Raw genomic sequence first — 24,914 nt, 5'->3', positions numbered from 1 at the left:
GGCTGTTATTGCAAAAGACAACAAAGTGCAAGGTCTGAAAATGTTGTCAATGAACTGTCTGTCATTAGATGAGAAACCGTACCTGATTCGTATATGCACTGTTATGCAATTTGCTTAAATGAAGCCAGACTTCAAATTTGTCTAACTTATATTCAATACCGAGGGATGTAGTCAAATAGTATGTTCTATGGACTCGTTCCTGTAACTACAGAGCTTGCCTGACTTTGAAGACAAATATTGAGTATTCCAGGAGCCTTCAAATTGGGCGGTAGGGATGAACGTGGGACGAAATCTCAAATATTATTTTTACTAACTGAGTGTAATGTGTATGTAAAAAAAATCTGATTCAAATACGTATGGTACAGTCTGCATGGATTTTAGACTAGGAAATAATCAATTTGATCTGTCGAAAGTTCTTCCTCAAGGTTTGCCTTATGAGCGTCTTGCGAGCGGTGCGTGACAAGCGACACTGAGGCATTGTCAAACACTGCAAGACTCAGTGCTGTTGAAGATTCCTGCGTCATTAACTGCGCTTTGTATAAGAGATAACTTAGTTGGCAGCCATGCAGTCACGCGTATAGTTTAAGGTTTCCTGTGTGTCTAGCAAATAACGATGTTAAAGATAGTTCCTGTCACATTTTACTATGTGGGGTGGAGGAGCGAAGACCCAGCAGAAACCTTATTTCGGTTATGTAAATGTACTCAAGTCTGTGACATTTTTGTCCTTAAAGACAAGTATACAAAACAGTGATGGATGGAATGCTTGAATTAATCTCTGCTACTGGTAATCACTCGGGCTGCATACCAGTCCATCGTTATTTCGCAAACAATGGGTTGAAGTATTAACCTGAGCTATTGCCAGTGGTTAGACTTATTGCATCTCATCACTTTTTGTGTGTTTCTTTAAAGACAGGAGAGGCATAAAGAAGAGATGAGATAACATTCATGTTGATTACCTTTATAGACTGGCAAAGGGCCTGACCTCCATAGGCTTTGAAGAATTTCTTTAATGGCTGAGTGAGAAGATGTGCCTTTATTTTCCTGTGTGATATGTGTTCTATGCAGGTTATATTTTTGTGTTATTACACTCAGATAGTTGTAGTGCTTCACTTTCTCTATAATGATGCTGTAACTATTGATGCCTTGACCTTCTAATTTGTGTTATTGTAGGTCTCATACCTTTAATTGTTTGTGACATATAAAATTGTTAAATAACAAGATATGCTGTAGATCTCCGTTGAGATAGGACACCACTAGGAGAAAGTCTATATTGAAAATGCTGCAAAAACAAGTGTTTTGCCTCTTGATCCAGTAAAATTCCTTCAATTTACCTGAGGAGGATGAAAGACTGAATTGACTAAACTCTCAGCGAGTGGCAGTTGATGTCAAGGCCAGACTGGAAACCGAAACTGGCCCTGGCAAATTGCCTGGCCAACACCCGGAAGTTGGGGTGGTGAAGTTGAGCTGTTTGCCAGGGCCGGGTTCGGACAATTTTGTTACAGGGGGTCGATATTGCAGCTATGCTGCAAAACCGACCCCTGGTAACAAAAACAGCCCCCAACTGCCCGAAACCAGCCCCCACACTGGAGGCCCACTGGGGAAACGCCCAGTGCCAGCTAGGGCCAGTCCGGCCCTGCTTGCAGTATGTCCGAAATGAATCCTGAAGCAAGTTCTCTGTTTGCATCACATAGAATAGCTGTTTTGTGTAACTGTGGAGCTTGGACAATAGGTTAAACATAAAAAGGAATTGCACATTATCTCCTCCACTCAACATGTGAACACAGTCCTTGTTAGATCCTGCTAAGAATCTGTTACAAGACATTTTGTTAGCTTAGAATGGACATTGAACCCTCCCATTGTTTACTATTGGTTGTCTTCATTGTCACTCTCATTTGCTTGCTTCTTGTTTGATGGCTGGTGTTGACTTCACTTAACTATTGGTAGTGTGTCCCTCTCCTGGAGCATGGACAGGTTAGTGTCCTTACACTACTAGTTTTTTCAGTGCTAATTTGTACTTTTTAGTTGAGCACTGTATGTGAGTTCACATGTTTTCAATTCTCTCCCTCATGTGCTTCTCTGCCCCTTTTTTTGTGTTGCTCTGACTCAGTGTGTTTCACCACCTGTGCTCCCCTTAAGTTTCTGCTTTTCTCTTTTTAGTTACTAATCGAGCTCCGAACGGTAACAAAAAAGAAAAATGCAAAAGCGCCTGAGTCCTTTGGTAGGTGCTCACGTGGTTGTGTGTCCCTACAAAATGACATGCTTATACATGTAAAAAAAATATTGTTTTGTTTAATTCTTTAGCCATGGTGCACAGCATCAAGTTTGCTTTGCAGTTTGGCTGGAACCCATTATCAAACTTAGAAACCATATTAACAAATAATTGGCACTTGTTACTGGTCTTCTATACTTTTCCCATAACAAAAATTACTTTCCATTTAGTGATATTACATATGGTTGCTATAACCTTCATAATAACGGTTTGTTTTTCAATGCCAGGACTGTCAGGTCACAATTATAAGCAGGGTGGAGCAGAATTCCTCAGTGGAATTTCCTCCACAAAATGTGTAGCACCTGGCATCCCACATTCAAATTGTCATTGTACGATAAAGTCATGCCACACTTTACTGACTGGAGATTCTGGCCAGGAAAATTTCATACAAAATGGTCTGCAATGCAATCTGGACCCATTCTCCTAGTTCCTGTCTGACCCACAAGTAAAAATAGGGGAAGCGTATAAAAAGGCTCTCAGCAGGTGTTGTCTTTTTAATCCCTCTGCTCTACCCCAAGATCTGCCCCCCCCCCCTTGTGCCCAGCACGGAACTCCTGAAGACCTTTACCTCCTCTACATAGAAGCAGAATGCACCCCTAAGTTCTCCCACTCAAGCACGAAAGAGCGTGAGATTCCAAAATAGTGTCATAGCAGGCAGAAATCTACAGATTTTTTATTTGTCCATGATACAGGGTACAACTTTCTCCCAAGATATCCATGAAAGTGAGAAATCGCTCCTTGTAGGACGGTGAGAAATTAAATATGAATTCAGTACTAGAAAAACGTCAATGAAGAGCCAATATCTGCACAATACAGTTCATTTAGAAAAGTAATGTAAAGAATAAAGTAAGAAAGCAGGGGTGAAACACATGTTGTTGCGAGGTGCCACAGAACCTCACAATGTCCTACTTGGTTGCACTTTAATAGGTTAACAGTCCCTGGCACCCAGCCTGAAATGTACCATCATTTAAACTGATATCTTTTTGGTTGCCAAATGCTAATACATTAGTAGCTGTGCCAAAGATGAGAAGATGCTAAAGTGACCTTCAAATTATTTAAATGAGCGTCCCGCCATTTTGTCTTCACCACAGTGAAAGGGGTGGTTCATATGTTAGTAATGTGCTTCATTGATCTCTGAAAACATCATCTTATGTTTCATTGCTAATAAGGATTCTGATTAGATCAGGCAATGACAACACCCTGAATATTTAAAGAAGCACTCCTTAGCTCAAGTTGAAACTAAGGTAGCGTTTTAACAGCTCTGAGAAAGCCACTCGCCACCAAGAAACACTACATGCATCACATCATCATTTGTGCCATATGGTCATGATCATTGACCTAGAAGATGAGTCAGGGCTTGGCATAGACCTCTGGTGTAATACTTGAAAAGCAAAATGATACACCACAGCTCATTGAAAAAGAGCCACTTACCTGATCATATGACCCGAACAGACTACCCGTAAACTTTCACAAACTGACTAAAACCCTAGACTGTGCTGGTAACCTTTGTACCACGTGGAAGCTAATTGAACTGCCAAAAATTATAAAAGTCCATATCACATACAGTGTGCAATTGCTTATCACTCAACTAAATGTTCCTTCTGAAAACCTTCACATTAATAGCTCAGCTATAATTAGACGATATTGTGATCAGCTCTCAATATTTTTCTTGATCCTCAAAGTCCACCTCACTAGGTTGTTTTGCAGATTCCTGTAATGCACAAGCTATCTTGCAATCTTGCTAATATAAATAGAAGAACGTATACACTGGGTATATTTCATGGTATGCTTTTACCATTCTCTCCTTGTGCTTGAGAAATAGAGGTTTCGTTGTCTGATTAGTGTTTCCCACAAGCTCGCAGTGTAATTTCGTTTCATAACTCCAGAGATTACCCACAAACATTAAGGTGACATCTGCTGCTTTAAAGTTTTTTCTTGGGAATATCTGTGTCTCTAGTATTTATCTCATTAATTAGTAGATAATAAGTTAATAAGTAGATAAAGATTGTATTTTCAGACTTGGCATAACGTTTAAACAGGAGTGCTTGACTGGACTATAATAAAGGGAACAATCTGTACTGAAGGATTGTGTTGTGAAACATTTCTGTGACACTGCAAGACGACAACAAAAAAACAAAAAAAAACTACAGTTGGTTGAGTCTGTCCCTACAGCCCAGGAAAGTCTTGAGGTTCTAAATGTCCATATCGAGTTACCCTCTATTGTGTTTTGTTATTGTCGTTTACAGAATTGCAGAGGAGACACAGTGATTTATATTAGTCACTTGAATGACAGTCTTATGCTTTATACAGTGCGTGTCTCCTGATGTTTGAGGTTGCAGCTGTATTATATTCTGCTCCCGAGGTTGTTAAAGGCGCCCTGACAAATCACAATGCTGCTTGCTGCGTTGTGATTTGGCTTAGGGGAGGGATCCTGGCTGCCTGCTTGTGCTTCCTGTTCCCTCCTTCCCTGTGCGGACTCCTGCCCTCCACACCTACGAGCCATTCTGACCGCGACTGCTTATATGTCCGAGCTGCTGGCGAGGGCCTATAATGAGGGAAAGAACCTTTAACAACTGGTATTGCCCGAGGCAGAAGGGCTATCAGTCTATTTTAACATTCCACCCACTTAGGGTAGAATGTTCTAAATTAAAAAAGGAAAAACATGAAGACAAACATTGGAATTTTAGAGATCCGGGCTTATACCAGCCAATATAAGCCCAAAGCTACTCCATTGTCTTTAATGGAGCTCTCAACATTCTAAATAACTAATGGAGATGAATAATCAATTAAATAATTGAGATTGTGTGACTATTGTACCTTTTAGGTATGTAATTGCATGCTTGTGTTTTGGGACTGGTAGTCAGTGGACAACAGTGTGGAGAAAGTTGGCATTGCTAGCTTAGATTTGCACGGTCTTTATTTTTTGTTTTTGGTGTAGACATTTAAGAAGTAAGAGTGTTGTAATTGTTGGCAGACTTTGATGGGAATAAGCCCTGAATGAAAGTCAAGAACTTATACATAGTGTGAGAGCCCATGACTAAAGGGCTGAAGTGATTTGTGAATGTAAGGAGCGCGTGTACAGCCATTCGCTCCTAACAAGAAACGTGATGTACAGGTCCTGTGGAAAAACATTTTTAAAGTTATGTCTTCAGAATTTTTAACGTGTCACAAAAATAATGCATTTTAAGAAATGTAAACAAGTAATAGATACATAGGGGCTTCTTAATATGATTTTGGATGTGCATTTGGGCATTCTTTTGCCAAAGTATAATAAAATATTGGCCTTCGGCTATTATGAGCGATTTGTAACCAATTTTTTCTCCCTCAGAACCGACTGCAGTAATTTGGAAGAACGAGTACGGCTTTGGTGAAGCTGCCAACAGACTTTCTGCAAACATGGAGTTTGGGAAATTGAGCGTTTGGGAAAACATGAAAGACAAAACAAAGCCTTTTCTCAAAAGTTTCAATATAAAGAAGAACAGGAAAAGCACAGTGAACGCCCTTAAGAGGCACAAGTTGGGCCATCGCATGAGTGTCTCTGTGCCTGATATGACCGATTTTGATAGTTATACACAAGAGGAAGATACATTTTTAGAGGTTGCCGACTTCCAACCTTCATTGTCAAGTAGTGTCTCAGCATGCATGATGTCCAGCAATCGAAGTGCTGCTAGTATGAAGCAGCTGAGGGAAGATGGCACTTGGACATGCGAGGAATCTATGCATATGGAAATTACAACTACAGAACGAGTGGTCTCCTATAGCACTGGAGTGGAGGGACGGGGAGAATGCAGCGAGGAAAACATCCTGGACATTCTTCACAGACAACACATGAATGGAGAAAATGCTGACGATAAGGATGAGGTAAGACAGCCTTCGTAATCTATGAAATGTAAAAAAAAGAAGCACAAATGAAGTATTGTTCATTTACTCCTTAAGACAAATGTACTCTATACTCTACGTAGAACAATTGCTAATTTAAAATTACATATACTTTAATGTTATGGCGAGATAGGCACATCACTTTTCACACTCTTTTCTGCTAGTTGGATATTTGATAATAAAGGCAAGTTTTACATATGAGTAGCTTAAAACATATAAAAATAATGCCCATAGTTTGTGGCCTACTCTATACATTCAAAGAGTGTTGCTTACTGCTTCGTTGTGGAAAATGTTACTGCTTCGTTGTGGAAAATGTATATTATTGTAATAATAAACAAACTGATCAAATAGGTCCACTAATGGGGATGAGGGGGGGGGTGGGGGGGGGGGGTAAGAACATTGAGCAGTTACGTGCTGCTGTATGGATACTCGGTTTTGCTACTTTGGTGAACTACTGCTTTATTGTTAAAACTGGACGCATACACATCTAAAAGTTACTGAGTAAATACATGCATTATGGTGACGTGTAATGGCCGTGTCACCTCCGTGTACATGTGTGTGCTTGCCTGTGCATGCCTGCTAGGGTGTCTCTCCGCATATATTCGTGCATGTCTGTAAGCCAGTGGGTGGTACCACCTCCGTGTGTGTCTGCTACTTATTGTTGTCTACAATCATTTTGCGGAAACTGGCTATCAGGAAAGTTAATCTGGAACTGAGGAAAAAGTTTCTGCTATATTGAAGCACTTTGGAAACAGGGCATGTATTTACGTTATAGCAACCACTCAAAACAACTCAACAATTCTTCATGGTTTACTTTTTACATTGAGGCTTTTATCGGCTTTTTGAGAGCATTTGTGAATTCGGGCCAATGTTCTTTATTGTGCCAGTGTAGAAGGTGACAGAAAGTTAGCCTTATTTAGTCATTGTGATAAGTCAGTGTAAAATGGATTTAATGTGCCAGTGTTTAAACTGGGCAAAGTATACCTCACTGCAGCTTTGTGGAGTCTGTATAAATATGTGCTTTACTGCACTGTTATGCATTGTTATGTACATTTTTTATTCACTGCTGGATGTTGTGGAAACTTACAATGTGTATGCGTTACTGCTTCATTGGGAAAATGGACATTATTGCCACCATTCAACTCAGACAAAAATGTGCATTACTGCATTGTTGTGTAAAATTGAGCAATCTTTTCACTACTGGTTGTTGTCGGAACTGCTCATGTGTGGCTATTCATCCTTCACTGTAAACATGTACACATTAGCTTCATTACTCTGAGTTCTAGTCTTCCAGGCCTCTTCCCAAAACAACACTCTGCATTCATCCCCTACTGTGAGCCCTTTTCAGTGGGGTTTTATTTCCTTTAGATTTTTACAGGGTTTCTATAAGGTAAAGAAATGTCTTATAATAGAAATACTGGCAAAAAAGCCTTCTTCCCAGTTATATCTATATGGTTACTGATCTCAGGGAGTCGAAATTCCATATGAAGTAAGGACTGGCAGAAGGAAATTATGTGCATTACGGCAACATTTTGCAAAACTGACAAAAGTGCATTACTCATAAATTAAGGCCACAAGGAAATGATCTGCCTGTGTAGGGATTCTCTGTTTGGCAATTGCTGTTGCTGCATGTTATAAATGGATAATACTTGGAAGTGAACATGTAGGATATCATGGTCCTCGAATGCATCCATTGCAGAGACCTGCCTATAATCTAAAGGTTACAAAAGCGATTCCCACTTGCCCACTTAGTGTATGGACCTTTGTTCCATTGTCCTCGGTATGTTATTGAGCATTTACTCCCATCAGGGATGTCATTTGCGTGGCTCTTGCTTGGCATGCCATCTTGGGATTGTGTGTCCCTTGGATAATGGATGATCATGCAGGGTATCACTCGAGGACTGACTGCTTCATCATTGATGGGTTTCTTGCAGGGCCGGACTGGCCTTAGCGGGCACCGGGCGTTTCCCCGGTGGGCACCGGTTTTTGGCCCCTGGGGGCCGGTTTTGTTACTGGGGGTTGGAAATAGCTTCCTCCTGTAACAAAATCGGCTGAAACCGGCCCTCGCAAACTGCTCGGCTGTACCCCTCCCCCCCATACCCCAGTGGGTGCCGCCGAGCAGTGTGCCAGGGCCGGTTTCGGTTCCCAGTCCGGCCCTGGTTTCTTGAGAATTTCTGGTGGTCACTAGCACTAATTGTGTTGCCTGCTTGCAGTGATGATTGAATTATACTAGTTACAATTTTCATACCTTACAAAACACAGGCCACCTTAAGAATCTGCTTTGCATATTTTGCTGGTGTGAATTATATGTGGCCTAAATAGTTCTAAATACCATGCCATGAAACTAAAAAGTTAAAATGAATTAGGGAGGGAGTCCCCTGTACTGTTATCACGCCCATTTTCTTTTTCCTGACAACAACTACTCCCATAATACCGTCTTTACATTATATTAACTTTTTATTAGTGTTTCTGCCTCACTAAACTTATGATAATATTTCTTCTGGGGGGACTTATAAACGCTAATGTGTAAAACAAATGTTGAGTTGTAGTCAGCCTGATCACTGTTATTGACAGTTTAAAATACACCATTAACTGTTAATTATCATGAGACAATCTTGGGTAGAACCCATACACCCCCAGAATAGCTCATTCTTGACCGTTATTGCTGGTCCATTGTACTTTTTAAAATGTATCATTTGTCATATTTCTACCTAAAAAATACCTCTTAAGGTAATAACCAAATACATGGTTGCAGAAAGCTGCAAATCACAAATGTCCGCCATAATTGTTGCTGCCTGGGCTAAATTGATATCCTAGACTGATCATAGAAGAAAGTTCTTACTCAACTTATTATCTTCCCCATATTTACTGTGCCTAAGAGAGGCATGGCACTTTGAGAGGATACTCCACATTGCCATATACGGTCAGTCATTATTTTGAAGGCATTGTGGACAATACAGCTGAGCTAGATTATAGGTGGTTAGTTTCTATTTTGAAATCTCATGAAAGCAAAAGAGAGATTTGTTTGGTAGAATGTGACATAAGCAAGGATGATGCCTGGACTTTCATTGATGACTGGTGTCTGTCATTCATCTCTTCATAGGCAAATTATATTATCCCTGGGAGATAATTCATAATGAAGGCATTATGTGTTTTCATGTTATAAAGAGTATGCTGCTCTTTTATATCTGTTCATTTGTCCTCTTACCAACTGCTCCATTTCCTAGAAAACCTGTGACACCACCAAGGCAAGTAAATACTAACTGCCAATAATAAGCAGAGGCTTGGTAATGGGTCACAAATATCCTCACTGCTCCATTTATGGAAACATTATTGCTCCTTTGTCAATACATCTCTTCTGTCGAAATAGGAAGGTTATGTTTTCCAATCATCCCTCAGTTTCTAAGCTTATAGTTTAATTTACGGAGCTGTTAGCGTAGTGATAATGTTAATCTTGCACTGAAAATACTGCAATGATGTGCTCTGCTTGGTCACATTAAATAATTTTGTCCCTTTGCTATTGTTACTGCCTATTGGAAATGTTTTTGATTGATTGATTGATTGCTTTATTTCGATATGCACATATCATAAAAGCAGTACAAAAGATAAAAACAGCATGTCGAAAAAAAGTAAGACTGTACATATAGTGTAAAAATTAAAAACACGTTAGGTCAGCATAAATTAGATAAAAAAGGATTAAATTGATGTGGACAGTCTTCTAAGTCTAATCAACCAAGCCCATTTTAAAAACTTAGCAACAGCACAAACAATGGGAGGGGCTGTATTGGTTAAAAGAATCCGGAGTGCAACGGAGTGCTGACGAATCCCCAGTTCTCTGCAGATGGGACCAAGCCAACGTGATCTGGGGCGACCATAGTCCGGGCATTCGAAGAGGAAATGTGGCACCGTCTCTGGCTTATCATGGCAAAGAGCACAGAAGCATGATGTGGGCTGGGCTTTATTCCACCTCGAGCAAAGGTCGGCCAAGGGTAAGGTTCCTAACCGAAATTTAATATACAAGGACCTGTCCATAGCAACTGATATTATGTCCATGTATGGCTCGTACATGGCAGCGTCTTTGAACAGCAGGAAAGCTGCGGTGGTTTTGCAGTGCTGCTGACTTCTCAAGCGCTTCACACTGATCCACTCCCAAAAAAGTTTTTTTAGGGTCTCCTTTGGAGGGGCGGAGCGACTATGCCAGCAAGAGTCCAAACCTAATTCCCCTAAAAGGTGTTTTATATCCTTCAGCCATTTGATGCTGCGCCAACCATCAGAGTGCATCACCTCTGCCAAGCCATTGGCATAAGATTGTAGCTCCGGAACCCTCCATAAACGTGCCCAGAGCAGAAGGGGTCAAAGCCGAGCCTGATCCCTTATGGCTTTGCAGCCAGTGTCCATGAGCACTGGGATGGTCGGGCTGCTTGATGGAATGGCAAGGAGATCCTTGATGAATTTATTTTCGGCCTTGCTCAGTGAGTCAACTTTGCCCAAGCCCCACAGTTCCGCTCCATAAAGTGACGCAGGGACCGCACGTGCTTTATAGATCTCAAGTAGGGGGGCAACACAATGTTTTGTAGAGTTGTTAAACTCCTTAAGAAGGGCACCCCCCACCCTTTTATGGGCCAATGTCATTTTCTCAATGTGGGCAGTCCAGCTCATCGCATCATTCAGTCGGATTCCCAGGTAATCGAATTCTGCCACTCTTTCTAGAGGTATAGAGTTCAGAATTGGAGGGCGGCCAAGTTTGCGCGGTGGATGCATAACTAGGTACTTAGTCTTGTCTACGTTGATAACAAGGCCCTTGGTGGTACAGAAGTCCTGGAAGCGGTTCAGCAGTGTCTGGAGACCTTGGGGGGTTTTAGAGATGAGGAGGGTGTCGTCGGCGAACAACAGGGTTGGAATTTTTACTCCTCCCAAGATGGGAGCGTCTGATGGTTCGCCCAGTAGGTGATCTACCACCCCGTTAATATAGAGGGAGAATAAGGTAGGGGCCAAAACACAGCCCTGCCTTACTCCCCTCTCGACCCTGATCTTATCGGTCTTTTCCCCATTCAGCCCCCATCTAACCTGGGCATAGGTGTTGGTGTGCAGGTTGATAAGGAGGTTTAGTATGTACGGGGGCATCCCTAAACCGTGAAGCACCCTCCAAAGTTCCTCCCTTGGTACCAGGTCAAAGGCAGTCTTAAGGTCAATAAAGGCCAAATAAAGACTGCCTTTGCCCAGCACCACCACCTTCCAGTATAATAACAAGAGCCTGAAGACCTGTTCTATAGTTCCTGTACCTGAACGGAACCCAGCTTGCATATCGGACAGGATGTGATTGTCGTCCACCCATTGGGTGATCCTCCCCAAGATGGCTTTCCCCGCCAATTTCTGGCTTGAGTCTATTAGGCTTATGGGCCTATAGTTCCCGGGTAAGTCCCGGCTGCCCTTTTTGTAAATGGGGACCACCTCCGCACCTCTCCAGGAGTCAGGCACAGGGCCTCCCCCCATAATTGCGTTGAGGAGTGCAGAGATTAGTACCCCCCATTCTTCCGGGTAAGCGCGGAGGATATCGCCTGGTAGGCCATCCGGACCAGCTGCTTTCAAAGGAACCAAGGTTTTGATCTGCTTTGTTACATCCAAAGCAGAAAAAAGTTCCAAGTCACGAACTAGAGTAAAGGGTGGGAGTTTAAAAGAGTCATTAAGTGGGCCTACAACAGCAGAATAAAGTTTTTGGAAGTGGGAGAACCAAGTCTGGGCGTTGATGGTACACGTCCTCCGGGTGTCATCAGGACGATTCCTTTTGCCCACCATGTCCCAAAAACCTTTGGCATCTTTCCCACGACTGGCAGCCAGGAGGTCCTGCCAGAAATTATCCTCCCACTCCATCCTTGCATTTTTTTGGCAGAGGGCATAGTGTCTCCTGGCCTCCCTAGTCCTAGACGGTAGTTTGGACCTGACTGCCTCAATGAGAAGTGACTTCGCCTCCCTACATTTCTGATTGTACCAGCCCTGGCCCAATCGTGTGCTTGGTTTCCTTCTACTCGAGTGAGCTGGAACTACGAAGAGGTCGCTAATGGCCTGAGTTATGACACAGAACCTGGGTGCCACCTCCATCAGCCCTTCCTCTTGGCAATCGAGATTGGCTAGGGCTGAAACAAGGAGCTGCCTAATGGCAGAAGTTTTCTCCTCTGAAAGTGCTAGCTTCGCCCACTTTAGCCGTCGTCCACAGTTTGTGACCACTGACGGGTCCGGGGCGGGGTTACCAGGAGATCTACTCACAGTGCTATTAAGACACCTGTAGGACAAGGTGAGGGACAGGAGATTGTGGTCACTCTCTACAGAAGGTACAATCACCATGTCCTCCACCGAGCTCCACAGGTTTAGGTCAAGGAGAAAGTAATCAATCCGTGACATGTGCCCTGGCCTGTTATAGGTGTGGGCCCCTGCTTTGTCGGACCTAGTCCTACCGTTGGCAGCTCTAAGACCAAACTCCATAGCTAGTGAGTTGATCTGTAGGGCCACTTCTGTCCACTTTTTAATAGGACTAAGCTCGAGGGGCGGAATCCCCCACCCGTTATCATATTCCCCTTGGTCTGTTAGGATTTCCCGATCCAGGGGCTCGAAAGTGCAGTTCAGGTCACCCGCCAACAAGGTACAAGACCTATGAGGAGATGAGCGGAGCTGGGCTTCCAAACAGGCTATTACTGGGGATTCTCTTCCCCCCTTTGTGCCACGGGCGTAGATATTAAAAATGTTCAAAATGACTCGGCCCTGGGAGTTTCTCAACAATATATTTAGGAGATCCGGGCAGTTAGTGTCCCGCTCCACCACCCTGCAATTGAGTTCTGTGGCTACCCAGATTAGTAGGCCACCCTTAGGGCGGCCCCTACCGGTTGCACTTTGTACTGCCGGCAAAAAGTGGGTGGAATAACCCGCCTTGTGTAGGGGCACCCGACTCCAGGTTTCCTGGAACAGGCATATGGAGTATTGCTCCACCAGCTCGTTCCAGTCCGGCAGCGCTAGCTTCCTCTCGAGGCCCGCCACATTCCAGCTGAAAACCCTAATCTGAGGGTCCGTTACAGCCGCAATGCTACACTCCTCGACAGGGAGCGATAAGTCCACAGCTCCCACACCAGGGGGACTAGCCAGAAGATTAAAGGATGCCCCAGTCTCCCCTGTCTCTTCTACAAGCTCGGCCGTAGCCTGAATTTGCGATGAGGAAGAGGAGCCATTGGTTTTAAAGTAAGATGTTGGCTCAACAACAAGGCTTGGAGCCACAGAGACCTCCCCGGGAACATTACTGAGTCAGCAACTCCAAGGTCCCCAGTTCGGTATCACTGGAGCTAGGCATAGCCGCTGAGGAAAAACTCCCGGGGTAGAAAGGCCGTGGGCGATGTTCTCCACAGAAAATTGGCCCCCAGGACTGCTAAAGTGGGTGGGTTGGCCAAGGTGGAAGGTGGGAGTGGTCGTAATGGACCGTGGGTAAAAGAATGTCAAGTCGACTATGTCGATACCCGTTCCAACCGTGGGTTGACCTTGAGAGCATATCAAATGGGCAACCCTAGCATCTTGGAAGTTTACCACCACGCAATCCCCTTCAAGCGATTTTTTCCCGTTTCCAATCCATCCCACCCTGCGTACACCAAGAATAATACAATCCACTCCCGAAGGCAAGGGCCTATTGGCTTTCAGCCAGTGGATGACCTTGTTCTTAAGTGCCTGATGGTTTTCCTGCTGGGTACTCCTAATAGGGGGGACTTTGGTAAGAATAACAACATACGGGTGGCACTCCGGGGGGAGGTTAACTGGGGGGCACTTTCGTCTAATATTCTGGGGCGGACCTACAGGAGAAGGGTTTATAGGTGGGACGGGGATAGGTATAACCTTAGGAGTAGATGCTATGCCACCAGTTGTAACAGGTGAAACGGCCCCAGGTTGCGAAGTAGGGCCCGTCCCTCCCTTCTGATGTTGCCTTGGGCCTTGAATAGGCACCAATGTTGTTACTACTGGGGGAGGGGTAGCATGCACTTGAGCAGCATGGGTAGCGACGTTCGGCTTCGTCTGCCTAGGGCCATCCTGAGGAGCAACCGGGATAGTATTCCTAGGGACTGGTCGCTTGGGCGGCTGCGTCAACTGATCTCCCGAGGGAGATCTCACTGGAACCTCTATCCTATTGGTCTTATCTATCCTGTCTGGCTTATCCTCACTGAGCTTTGGCTGAAGTTTGAACAGGGTTTTCAGGGCAAAAAAATTATCCCTGGTAACCTGTTCAAAACAGTCAAGCCTATCCCCCAACCTCTTAACCTGGTCAGTAAGTGGTATCAAAAGAGACCTGACCAGCTTCTCAATCGACTCCAGAGAGGGACCCACATTGGCTAGGTCTGGTGTTGATGGGACCAGCAGGGAAGGTAATACAGTATCAACTGCAATTGGAGCGGAGATAGGTGTCCCTGAAGGTACAGGTCCTACGGCACCCGGGGGGGAAAGACCCCTCTGGGGCGGGTACTTGGAATGCTTAATAATTTTGGATGGACAGCCCTTTCGAGTGTAAATTGCCCTTTTCCCCTTCCTTTTGTTGAGCTCCTGGTTAGGTCGAATTTTAGGCGGGGGTTGTGGGTCAAGAGCAGAAACCTCAGAGCAGTGTTGGGACTGGATGCCAGGAGGGCATGCTATGGGAAACTCGGTGCAGGGTTCTATGGGCGCGGCACAAGGGCTAGTAAAGTGGATACCAGTCTGTGAGCTTTCTACCCCATCTATACCACCCTCTAATGGTGCAATGTAAGAGTCCCTAGGTAGATCCCCAGGCAAGAGTGCAGGGGAAATAGAATTTTGTGAGGACAACACTATTGCTGGAGATGGACTTTTAGAGGGGGGAAAGTCAAAAGAAAGGCGCCTTTCTGATATGGCGAGTTCATTGTCGATGACAGCCGCCACCCTAGTGAGGAATTTGTCCATAGAGCCGAACATAGTGCCCCCATGGGCGCTTTCCCCGCCACCCCTCAAGGCCTTACCGGAACGAGTAGACATGCTGAGTTCCGGCCCCACGGTGAAGCACCACAGTTTGAGACCTGTACGGTGGATGAAAGTGGGATGGCCCTGCCCTGCCTCCTCCTGCCCCGGACGGCCACAGACGGCCCGCCCTCTGCCCGGGCTCCGCCCGGCGTCGCCCGCGCGCGTCCCGCGACGCGGAGGTCAAGGCTCCGCTTTGTAGCGCCTCCGGGCGCGAAGACAGCGGGGACAGGAAGTCCGCGCAAAGCCCACTGGGAGCTGTAGTCTCCAGCCGCTCCTGGATGTCGATGGCGGCGAGACTTACAGCGTTGGCAACCCAGGGGCAGAGGCAGAGTGCTGGCGTGTGGTCAGGTAGGCTGTCAGCGCTGGAAAACACCCCCGCTCCACCGAGGTCAAGGCTCCGCTTTGTAGCGCCTCCGGGCGCGAAGACAGCGGGGACAGGAAGTCCGCGCAAAGCCCACTGGGAGCTGTAGTCTCCAGCCGCTCCTGGATGTCGATGGCGGCGAGACTTACAGCGTTGGCAACCCAGGGGCAGAGGCAGAGTGCTGGCGTGTGGTCAGGTAGGCTGTCAGCGCTGGAAAACACCCCTGCTCCACCGAGGTCAAGGCTCCGCTTTGTAGTGCCTCCGGGCGCGAAGACAGCGGGGACAGGAAGTCCGCGCAAAGCCCACTGGGAGCTGTAGTCTCCAGCCGCTCCTGGATGTCGATGGCGGCGAGACTTACAGCGTTGGCAACCCAGGGGCAGAGGCAGAGTGCTGGCGTGTGGTCAGGTAGGCTGTCAGCGCTGGAAAACACCCCCGCTCCACCGAGGTCAAGGCTCCGCTTTGTAGCGCCTCCGGGCGCGAAGACAGCGGGGACAGGAAGTCCGCGCAAAGCCCACTGGGAGCTGTAGTCTCCAGCCGCTCCTGGATGTCGATGGCGGCGAGACTTACAGCGTTGGCAACCCAGGGGCAGAGGCAGAGTGCTGGCGTGTGGTCAGGTAGGCTGTCAGCGCTGGAAAACACCCCCGCTCCACCGAGGTCAAGGCTCCGCTTTGTAGCGCCTCCGGGCGCGAAGACAGCGGGGACAGGAAGTCCGCGCAAAGCCCACTGGGAGCTGTAGTCTCCAGCCGCTCCTGGATGTCGATGGCGGCGAGACTTACAGCGTTGGCAACCCAGGGGCAGAGGCAGAGTGCTGGCGTGTGGTCAGGTAGGCTGTCAGCGCTGGAAAACACCCCTGCTCCACCGAGGTCAAGGCTCCGCTTTGTAGCGCCTCCGGGCGCGAAGACAGCGGGGACAGGAAGTCCGCGCAAAGCCCACTGGGAGCTGTAGTCTCCAGCCGCTCCTGGATGTCGATGGCGGCGAGACTTACAGCGTTGGCAACCCAGGGGCAGAGGCAGAGTGCTGGCGTGTGGTCAGGTAGGCTGTCAGCGCTGGAAAACACCCCCGCTCCACCGAGGTCAAGGCTCCGCTTTGTAGCGCCTCCGGGCGCGAAGACAGCGGGGACAGGAAGTCCGCGCAAAGCCCACTGGGAGCTGTAGTCTCCAGCCGCTCCTGGATGTCGATGGCGGCGAGACTTACAGCGTTGGCAACCCAGGGGCAGAGGCAGAGTGCTGGCGTGTGGTCAGGTAGGCTGTCAGCGCTGGAAAACACCCCCGCTCCACCGAGGTCAAGGCTCCGCTTTGTAGCGCCTCCGGGCGCGAAGACAGCGGGGACAGGAAGTCCGCGCAAAGCCCACTGGGAGCTGTAGTCTCCAGCCGCTCCTGGATGTCGATGGCGGCGAGACTTACAGCGTTGGCAACCCAGGGGCAGAGGCAGAGTGCTGGCGTGTGGTCAGGTAGGCTGTCAGCGCTGGAAAACACCCTTTTGTAGGTGTTGCCTACTACACTGTGCTTGCACTGTCTTTTGCAAGATTGATTGATAACTTACAGTGGGTTAAGAACCTTCCCATTGCTTACCATTGTTTGTCTTTATTGTCACTCTCATTTTCTTGCTTTCTATTTATTAGTGTATGTGGTCTTGCTTCTTATTTATTAGTGTGTGCGGGCTTTTCTTTCTTGTGTTTGCCCCTCCTCTGGAGCATAGATGCATTACTCTGTCCTTACACTACCTGCTTTTTCGGGCACAACTTTTTTCATTTTGTTTAAGGATGTGCACGTGCATGTGTTCTCCAGCTGTCTCTCTTGTGTGCTTTTCATACAGTTTCACTGCTGCTCTCTCACCCTTGTGGTTCTCCCCGGCCCCATCCTTGATGCACTCGCCTTCTTTTGTTTCCCCACCCATAGGCTTTCTCACCTGTGTGCTTCTACACCTGCCCTGCCCAGCCCAAAATGGAAATTATCTTTTGCTTGTTTGCTTTTCTCCTCACCCTCCAAGCTCCACATTACTCTACAACTCACTGATGTGCTACCCCAAAGCCCTTCGTGTTGCTTCCACTACTTATGCCATCTGTGTTGCTACCGTACATCTGTATTGCTTCAGCCTGCACCTGCCGTCCGTGTTGCTTCTGCACCCGCCATGCACTTTGCCACTGTGTTGCTACAGCACCCCCACCTGTGTTGCTTCTCCATCGTTATGCAATTATTAATATTTTTTTTGCCAGTCCCAAGTTAGATCAGCAAATAAATAGACAAACGCAGCTGCATCATTATGTAGGTGCACCCATGCATGGTGCTCACTCCTACAAAATGGTGCAATATGCTTTTTTCTTTTTATCTAGACTTGCTACACAGCATTGGGAATGCTGTGCAGCATAGCTAAGAACCATTGCATAGGGTTTATCTATTGGCTTTGCCAATGCTTGCTTTGTCTTGTTAATAACCTTTCTGTTAGGCATTTGCATGTTGAGGAAGAAACTGTCAAGAACTGTCTAGGTGCGATTAGGGTTTACAAATATATCCTAAGGAGTTTTCTTACATTAGCCAACCAGCAAAACTTAGCAAAATGTAGATGATTGAGTATATGTATTTGCCCTCCGAAAATCCCCTCGCTCTGTTGTAAATGAATTTAGTTTTCTACATGTCTTTCAAAGTGCCCTCCGTACTGTTAGTTTCTCATAGTCCTGCAAAGTAGGTTTTGTAATTTTTCTCTTAACAGTACAATGAGTGTGTGTGTTCCTGACACATTTCACTTGCAAGCTGTGTACAGCTTTTTACAGGAAAGCATGGTACCAGGGAATTACATTTTCTTGAATCCCCAAAGTCATTGTTGTTGCCATATTACTCCAATTAAGATACATGCCTCTCAACTATGTTCACTTGACCCATTTTCCGGATGAATCTTCCAGCACTCGGAGTGGGATAGGCTTTCTAAATCCCCTGCCATTAAAGCCGAGTCAGAGAGCCAGTTGGACTGCAACCAACATGCAAACCAATGAGCAATATCTGAGTGAGATATCTTTCAGGGAACAATCAGTTCTGTGAGATATCACAGGGATGATTAGAGGAACCCAAACCCTTTTTCATAATAGAAAGGCACACTCGAGAACATTAGGAAACAATTGATATATTTAAAAAATATATTTTAAAATTAAAATCCTTTCAAAGTGCACATAATATAAATAGAAACTATAACAAAACATTCAGAATAGTAGCTACACTGTGTACGATCAGTGTAAAGAGCAGAAAAGATTGCAACAAGCTGGTTACTGCAGGAGGCTTTATGTAAATATTTAAAATCCCAACTTCTCTTTGACTAACTAAACTAATCTTAGCTCCACAAAGGTAGCCTTCTTCTTGTTTCAAAGATGGATCACATCTGCTTACCCGTTTTGTAGAAAGAGGCTAATGTTCAATGTAAGCATCGTTTGCAGTTACCATCTGCCCTGGCGGGAAGGCTAATAGGCCCCACCTGCGAAGTCTAATTGTGCCTCCTGTTAACCTTCAGCAAAAGTTGGTGATACCATTCAGCATGGCCTGTCTCACTCTTCTCTCATGAAGTTCCTCTCTGAACCATCATATTCTGTTCTTAGTTTATATAACATTATCTGATAATGGATTAACCTTTTAGAATAAACAATTAGCAGAAAAAGTGCCTTCTAACCTTTTTTTATTTTGTGAAACGGTGCCCTTTAACTAACAATAATCAAGAAATTAGATGTTCAACTTTCCCAGAACTCTTGTTCATAACTCAAAGCAATTACTTATAGCTAGTAATAACTTTCAAATGCTGAGAGTATAATCAAGCAGACTTGATTATCACGTCGCAATGAAAAGCAACATTAATTAATGTACATTTTACATTTGACATATCTAAATAATAAGCATATGCAGCTCAGTGAAGAGGATAACTATACAGGAAATAACATGGTGAATATAAAACACCACAACCGATTTCCTTTGACCAGAAGTAACATTAGAAAACCTGAAGTTAAAATGGGTCTGAATTCTCCATTTGTCACGTGAAAGGCACCTGATCCTCATTAGCACAACTGCAGGTACATTTAAAAAGTGCAAGGCAATGTTGTTTCATCTGCACACTCCAGGCTGGGAAGAATGCTAATGATTATAAAATGGTGGTTCTTAATGCCTTCATCTGAAGTACATGTTAAGGAGGGACATGGGTGGTGTCTGGATGTGATTCACTTTACCATGTTTCTATGAATCTGGAGAAAGTTTGGCAAGTAAGAATTCTTCTCTCAAATTCCTCTATTGAAGACATTTGTCTTGGGCCTTCAAATGCTACATTATTCAGTTCCAGCCATAATGCCAAGGCACTTGCCTTTATTCAGGTGAAGGCTAATCCTTTGCTACAATGAGGATGGATGACGTTTGGTGGTTTTAGGAAAAACTAAACTTATTGACAAAGCACTGTTATAATGCAGTGCTTTGTAGTATACCTTTCACGGTGGAGCCTCACATTCACAATTGAAGACCGGTTTAACAATAGCTTGTTTATACACAACAAACAAAACGGGTCTGTGTGTCCCAATCTTGACCACATACAGCATAGAGAGCACAGATCTGATTCCTTTCTGCTTGTTGTAAAAGTGACCAGAATTGAAGCTTAAAGATCTGAAATACCGATATTGAACTTATTTGCTTAACACAGACCTTTATTGAGAAAATTCATAACGATCTCCTAAAAATTTTTAAACAGGAAAGACCTAATTGCGCAGTACACATCATGTCAATTGGTCAATAAAGTGGTTAATTTGTGAAAAAAATAAGTGTTGGTCACCAGAAATATCTCTAAAATGCTTGAGGCTTCAAGAGCCGCTGTTGACTATGGAGCGAACAGGGGGATGCGGATGAGGGATGCCTGTTTGAGCACTGTAGATCCCAAGTGGCGAAAGAGCACCCAATCACCACAGAAACCTGCCTGGCCTTTGGCTTCACAGTGAGGCTGGTCAGAAAGAAGACACACACTGGCTGAGAGAAAGCCAAGGTCGTATTTTCACTGTGGTTCATAGAAGGAGAGCACCCAATACAGTTAAATAGTGAGGGATCACACTATTGTCTGCCCTTCGATCTCTGTACCCCTTTGTGGCTTTTGCTGTCTCTAGCTGCAGATTGGGACAGAGCTGGAGAGAGCAAAGAGTCCTGGTCCCTAGACATAACTGCTGGTAGTGACAAATTAAGTGCTGGTTCAATAATGTACAGTTATTGGCAGTTACCAATAATTGAGAGAAATTTAGGGGTATGTAGGAACAAGCCATCTCCTTCAAGACCATCCGTTCAAGTTCAAGGCTACTATAAGACTAGAATAGTTCTGCCTTTCACTAGAGAATAGCTCTATTCCATTGTTCAGGAGAAGAAGAAAGCCAAACAACCATAATACTTCTCTTTCTTCTACTACACCGTAGCACATTAGATCCTGTCAGGAAGGTTAACAAAGGTGGGAAGGAATTCTCAAGTCTCCTCTGGGGTTCGTCAATATTACAAACTCAAGTGACCCCAATGTTATTTAACCTATGAAAATACAACCACATAAGCCCAGCCTTGAAAGTACTAGTGTAGCTACTGGATGAACGCGGTCCCTACTACACATACTGGGATAAAGGGTGACTCAATTTGCCAGGCTTAGTGAATAGGTATTTACAAGGCGAGACCTATTGCCTTTGGCAATGCTTGTTTTAATTTCATTCTTGACAACTTTTATTTGGTAAGAACATTTTCTTTTTGTTTACCTTATCTTGATCAATTGACTCCTGATAAACATTCTGCTGGCAAAAGTCAATGTCAGAAATGGTTAGAAAGTGTTCCTTTGTTTTGAATTATTTTTTTGTTATGGTAGTCATACCACCAATATTATACACCTAAGAAGCATATATCCCTATTTTTTTCAGGAACGGTAGGCTAACCAGAACACTTGTATAGAAATGAGTATCCCTTCACTCTCGTAGTTTGCCCTAAGGTGTCCCCACCGGGATTTAAGTGATGGCATTTCATTGCCAATTTAAAACTTTACTAACTGTATTCGGACCACCAAAACAGCATAACACAGGTGCACACCCTTCTTCCTGTAATGGCTCTTCAAAATACAGAATAATTTACAATGGAATCAAATTTGTTTTTCTCCAGAGTAGATTCTATTCCTATACCAATTCCTCTCCAATATTTTAATATTTTTTTTTAGAAGAGCTAATCTTTCAAACGTGGTGTTTAATCTGTACCGGTGATTGCTGTTGGGCACCACCGGCATTTATTTATACGGACAGGTATATTGCCTACTAAGTGCTAACAGTACCGCAGAGATCAATCATGTTAGTTCAGTCAGTGCTGAACTTAGTGTACTCTGACAGCTGCAGCAAGGCTGTGTGTGGGCTGTCGCATGTCTACACTAAAATCTAAACTGGAAGGATCTGGTGTCAGATCCTTCCTGGTGTCAGAATGGCCATCTCAGAGGTGAGAGAGCTGCTGTTTCTTTCTGATGGCCTGTGACTCATGCTGACGGGTCAGACTGGTGACTGTTGGAGTCTAATGATTGTGCTGTCTCCAAAATGCATCTGTTGATGAAGGATGCTGCCTGGGGAGGAAGAGCAATGGTTTGCTTGTGATGATGGTGCAGCTGGATGCTGTGGGCCATTTAGTATCACTTGGTATTCGTTATGTTGGCTGGAGGGCTCAGTTGTCCAAAGAAATTGCCAGCATCTTGTGTCATGTTCTCCAGTAATCCCCTGGAGGCAGCCATACTGCATTATAGACATCTTTAAAAACTACAATGCAGCTCATTTTAGACACAACACTGTTGGATAAGGAAGGTATTGACCACGTTGGAAGGAAAAATGGCCACCATTCACTTCAACTGCGCCAAGTCACTTTCTGGATAGTGTTTATTAGTGACAATATAGAGCTAGTCTTGTTTGAAGAGTAACACCTGTATCATTTAAGATGTGGATTGCCACTTTCCTGGACATCTGCCTAGATCACCTCAATACCATTAGCATTTGTCTTAGGTGTGCCTGGCAAGGCTCCATGGTGACAGGTGTTACTCCTAGCAAAGGGGCCGAACATAGGTCTAGATGCTGACATGACATCCTATGGCTCTGTACTGTTATGGTTTGTTTCTTCCATCAAGACAATCTGGCCATTGCCATCTTAAGCGACTCCTAGATGAATTTATTGCGCAGATCTAACCATGACCTATACAAAATGTTGTGTAGCAAAACATAAAATAAAACATTTGGGATAGTACATAGAAGCGTGACTTGTATTTAATGCAAAATAGCTTTCAAGCATTCAAAAATGAAGCAAGAGAATTGCCGTTTCAATGTACCTGGACTTTGTCCTTGAAGCATGTAATGCTAAAATCCATACATTTTATGGTTTTGGTTATACAGTTTTTCTCAATACAAGTGGATGGAAGCAAGCACTCATGGCAGAAGTGAAACTTGCAAATAGTCACTAATGTGCAGGTGCCAGAGTCTTGGGGGAAGGAATGTAAGAGGACCTTGGAAAAGAGATACATTTAACACCAGTGCTTTAAATGGAAATATAGAAATGCAGGCACTCACTTGCTCCTTAAAAGTGCTTGTACTCTCCCTATAAATGTATTGCAGCAATGCTAAAAAAATGCAGGTACTCTACTGGTCAAATTCAAGAAGTGCAGGTACTCAGTGTTAGCCGGTATTTAATTAGGCAGGTACTGTTCGATACTAACAGGAGCTGATTCTACTATTTTCTAAACTTCTCGCTTCTTTGTGCCAACTTCAGAATAAGGCTACACTTTACTAGCATGGTTCAGCAGAATTGTGCAGTGTACAACATAGAATAATACAACTACAGAACGTTTTAAATGTGTGTAAATGTGCAACAATACAGAGACATTAGTAGACTTCAAGGAGGTACAAGAACAAAACTGTAGTTTAATAATATGTGACTGCGCACTTTTTGGACACATTAGCATTAGCTTTTCCAAAGTAAATAAATAACATTAAGGCACATATGAGGGTGAACTCACTTTCTCATGACTATGCTTATATAATGAGACCTGACAGCCACTGAGTCTGGTTTGCGTCCTATAATACTTCAAAGAAATAAACTTACAAATAAACGTTAAAAATGGGAGGCTAGTTAAGCTCTGGCACTATTCAAAACTGTTAACGCTGCTCCAACAATCCCTGCTTCTTAACCAGGCTCCTTACAAATGCACGCGAACCTTGTTAAATATGCCAACAACAGAGTTACAGCAATCCTACAGAATAGTAACACCTCAAACACTAATGCAGTGAAATGAAATATCAAAATAACCACAATGTACACCTGTTCTATCACCTGCCCTCCATCTGAAGCATATGCCATTGACTCACAAAAGAGATGTGGGTTCAGTTGTCAGTTTCAAACATTCTTTCTCGATTTAATCTCCAGCATTTTGCTCTCATTACATATTGGGGTGTTCTCCCCAGAGCGATGATTATCGGGCCAGAAAACCCCACACCTGATAATTCCAGGCCCAGAGACACCAGGCCTGTCAAAGTTGCTGCATGACAGGGGCTGTGGAAAGCAATATTACCTGGCCCTACCTTGTCCTTTGTCCCGATACAAGAAACTAAAATGTTGACGAAATTAAGAAATGTCATGCGGAGAAATTGTTGCGTAGATCAAGAGGGAGAATTTTTTATGGTTTTGTGTTGAAACATGGAAAAACTTAGTACTTTTGGACACATTCAGAAAACTAGAGAGCATCTAAAAACTCATTAAACAAAACTGAATCTGTCCAAGTACAGACCTTTGGTTAATCACTGGAAGAGTGGTTCACAAACTTTTTAGAACCATGACTCGATTTTTAGAATAAAAATGTATGCAGTGGCAACCCACCTACCTTTAATGGACATAAGGAGAGGCATTTTTTTTTAACGTAACCAAAGCCATGTATCGATGCACATTGCCATTCACAGACAGCACATTTTCCATTGAAATGGCTTCTAAATGTGCATAGACACAGTTTACTGATGGAACTATATGGCACCCAAATGATAACGTTGATTGAGCTTCTGTTAATATTTGTCATCTGTGCATCACCAAGTAAAATGTCTTGATTTGATTTGTTCCTATTAAAATCTCTGTTTCCAGCATGCTTCAAAATTAAAAAAAAAAAGTGCTTCATTTTTGCCTCCCTAAATGCTAAATGCAAACAGTTCATTTACAGGAATTTACATTATGGTGTGTGTTGTAAAAACAGGACATACCAGATCCTGTTCCTTTCACATTCCCTGGACTCCAGGAAGATTGTCACATAATTCAATTTAAAAGCTCCACCTTTAACGGATATTTACATTGGCCACCTTCCTTTAATAGATATGAATACTGTTTCTAGATGAGAAAGTAATGTCTATCAGAGCATTGTGGAATTTTT

The 24,914-nt window shown here is 44.2% G+C and overlaps 1 protein-coding gene across 3 annotated transcripts in view; it reads left to right on the top strand.

Annotated features, from left to right (window-relative positions):
* The window catches only part of MCTP2 (multiple C2 and transmembrane domain containing 2), an 895,323-nt gene that overhangs the window by 195,649 nt on the left and 674,760 nt on the right, over window positions 1-24,914 (top strand). For all 3 annotated transcript variants that reach the window (XM_078683148.1, XM_078683146.1, XM_078683147.1), the window contains one exon: window positions 5,598-6,130. In XM_078683148.1, the coding sequence (XP_078539274.1) occupies window positions 5,666-6,130 (465 nt within the window). In that variant the 5' untranslated portion in view covers window positions 5,598-5,665. The remainder of the gene's footprint in view (window positions 1-5,597; window positions 6,131-24,914) is intronic.

Source organism: Lissotriton helveticus, chromosome 3_1 (assembly GCF_964261635.1).
Source record: "Lissotriton helveticus chromosome 3_1, aLisHel1.1, whole genome shotgun sequence".
Classification (NCBI taxonomy): domain Eukaryota; kingdom Metazoa; phylum Chordata; class Amphibia; order Caudata; family Salamandridae; genus Lissotriton; species Lissotriton helveticus.
Note: the sequence above shows the minus strand (reverse complement) of the source record. Positions and strands in the feature narration are given on the sequence as shown.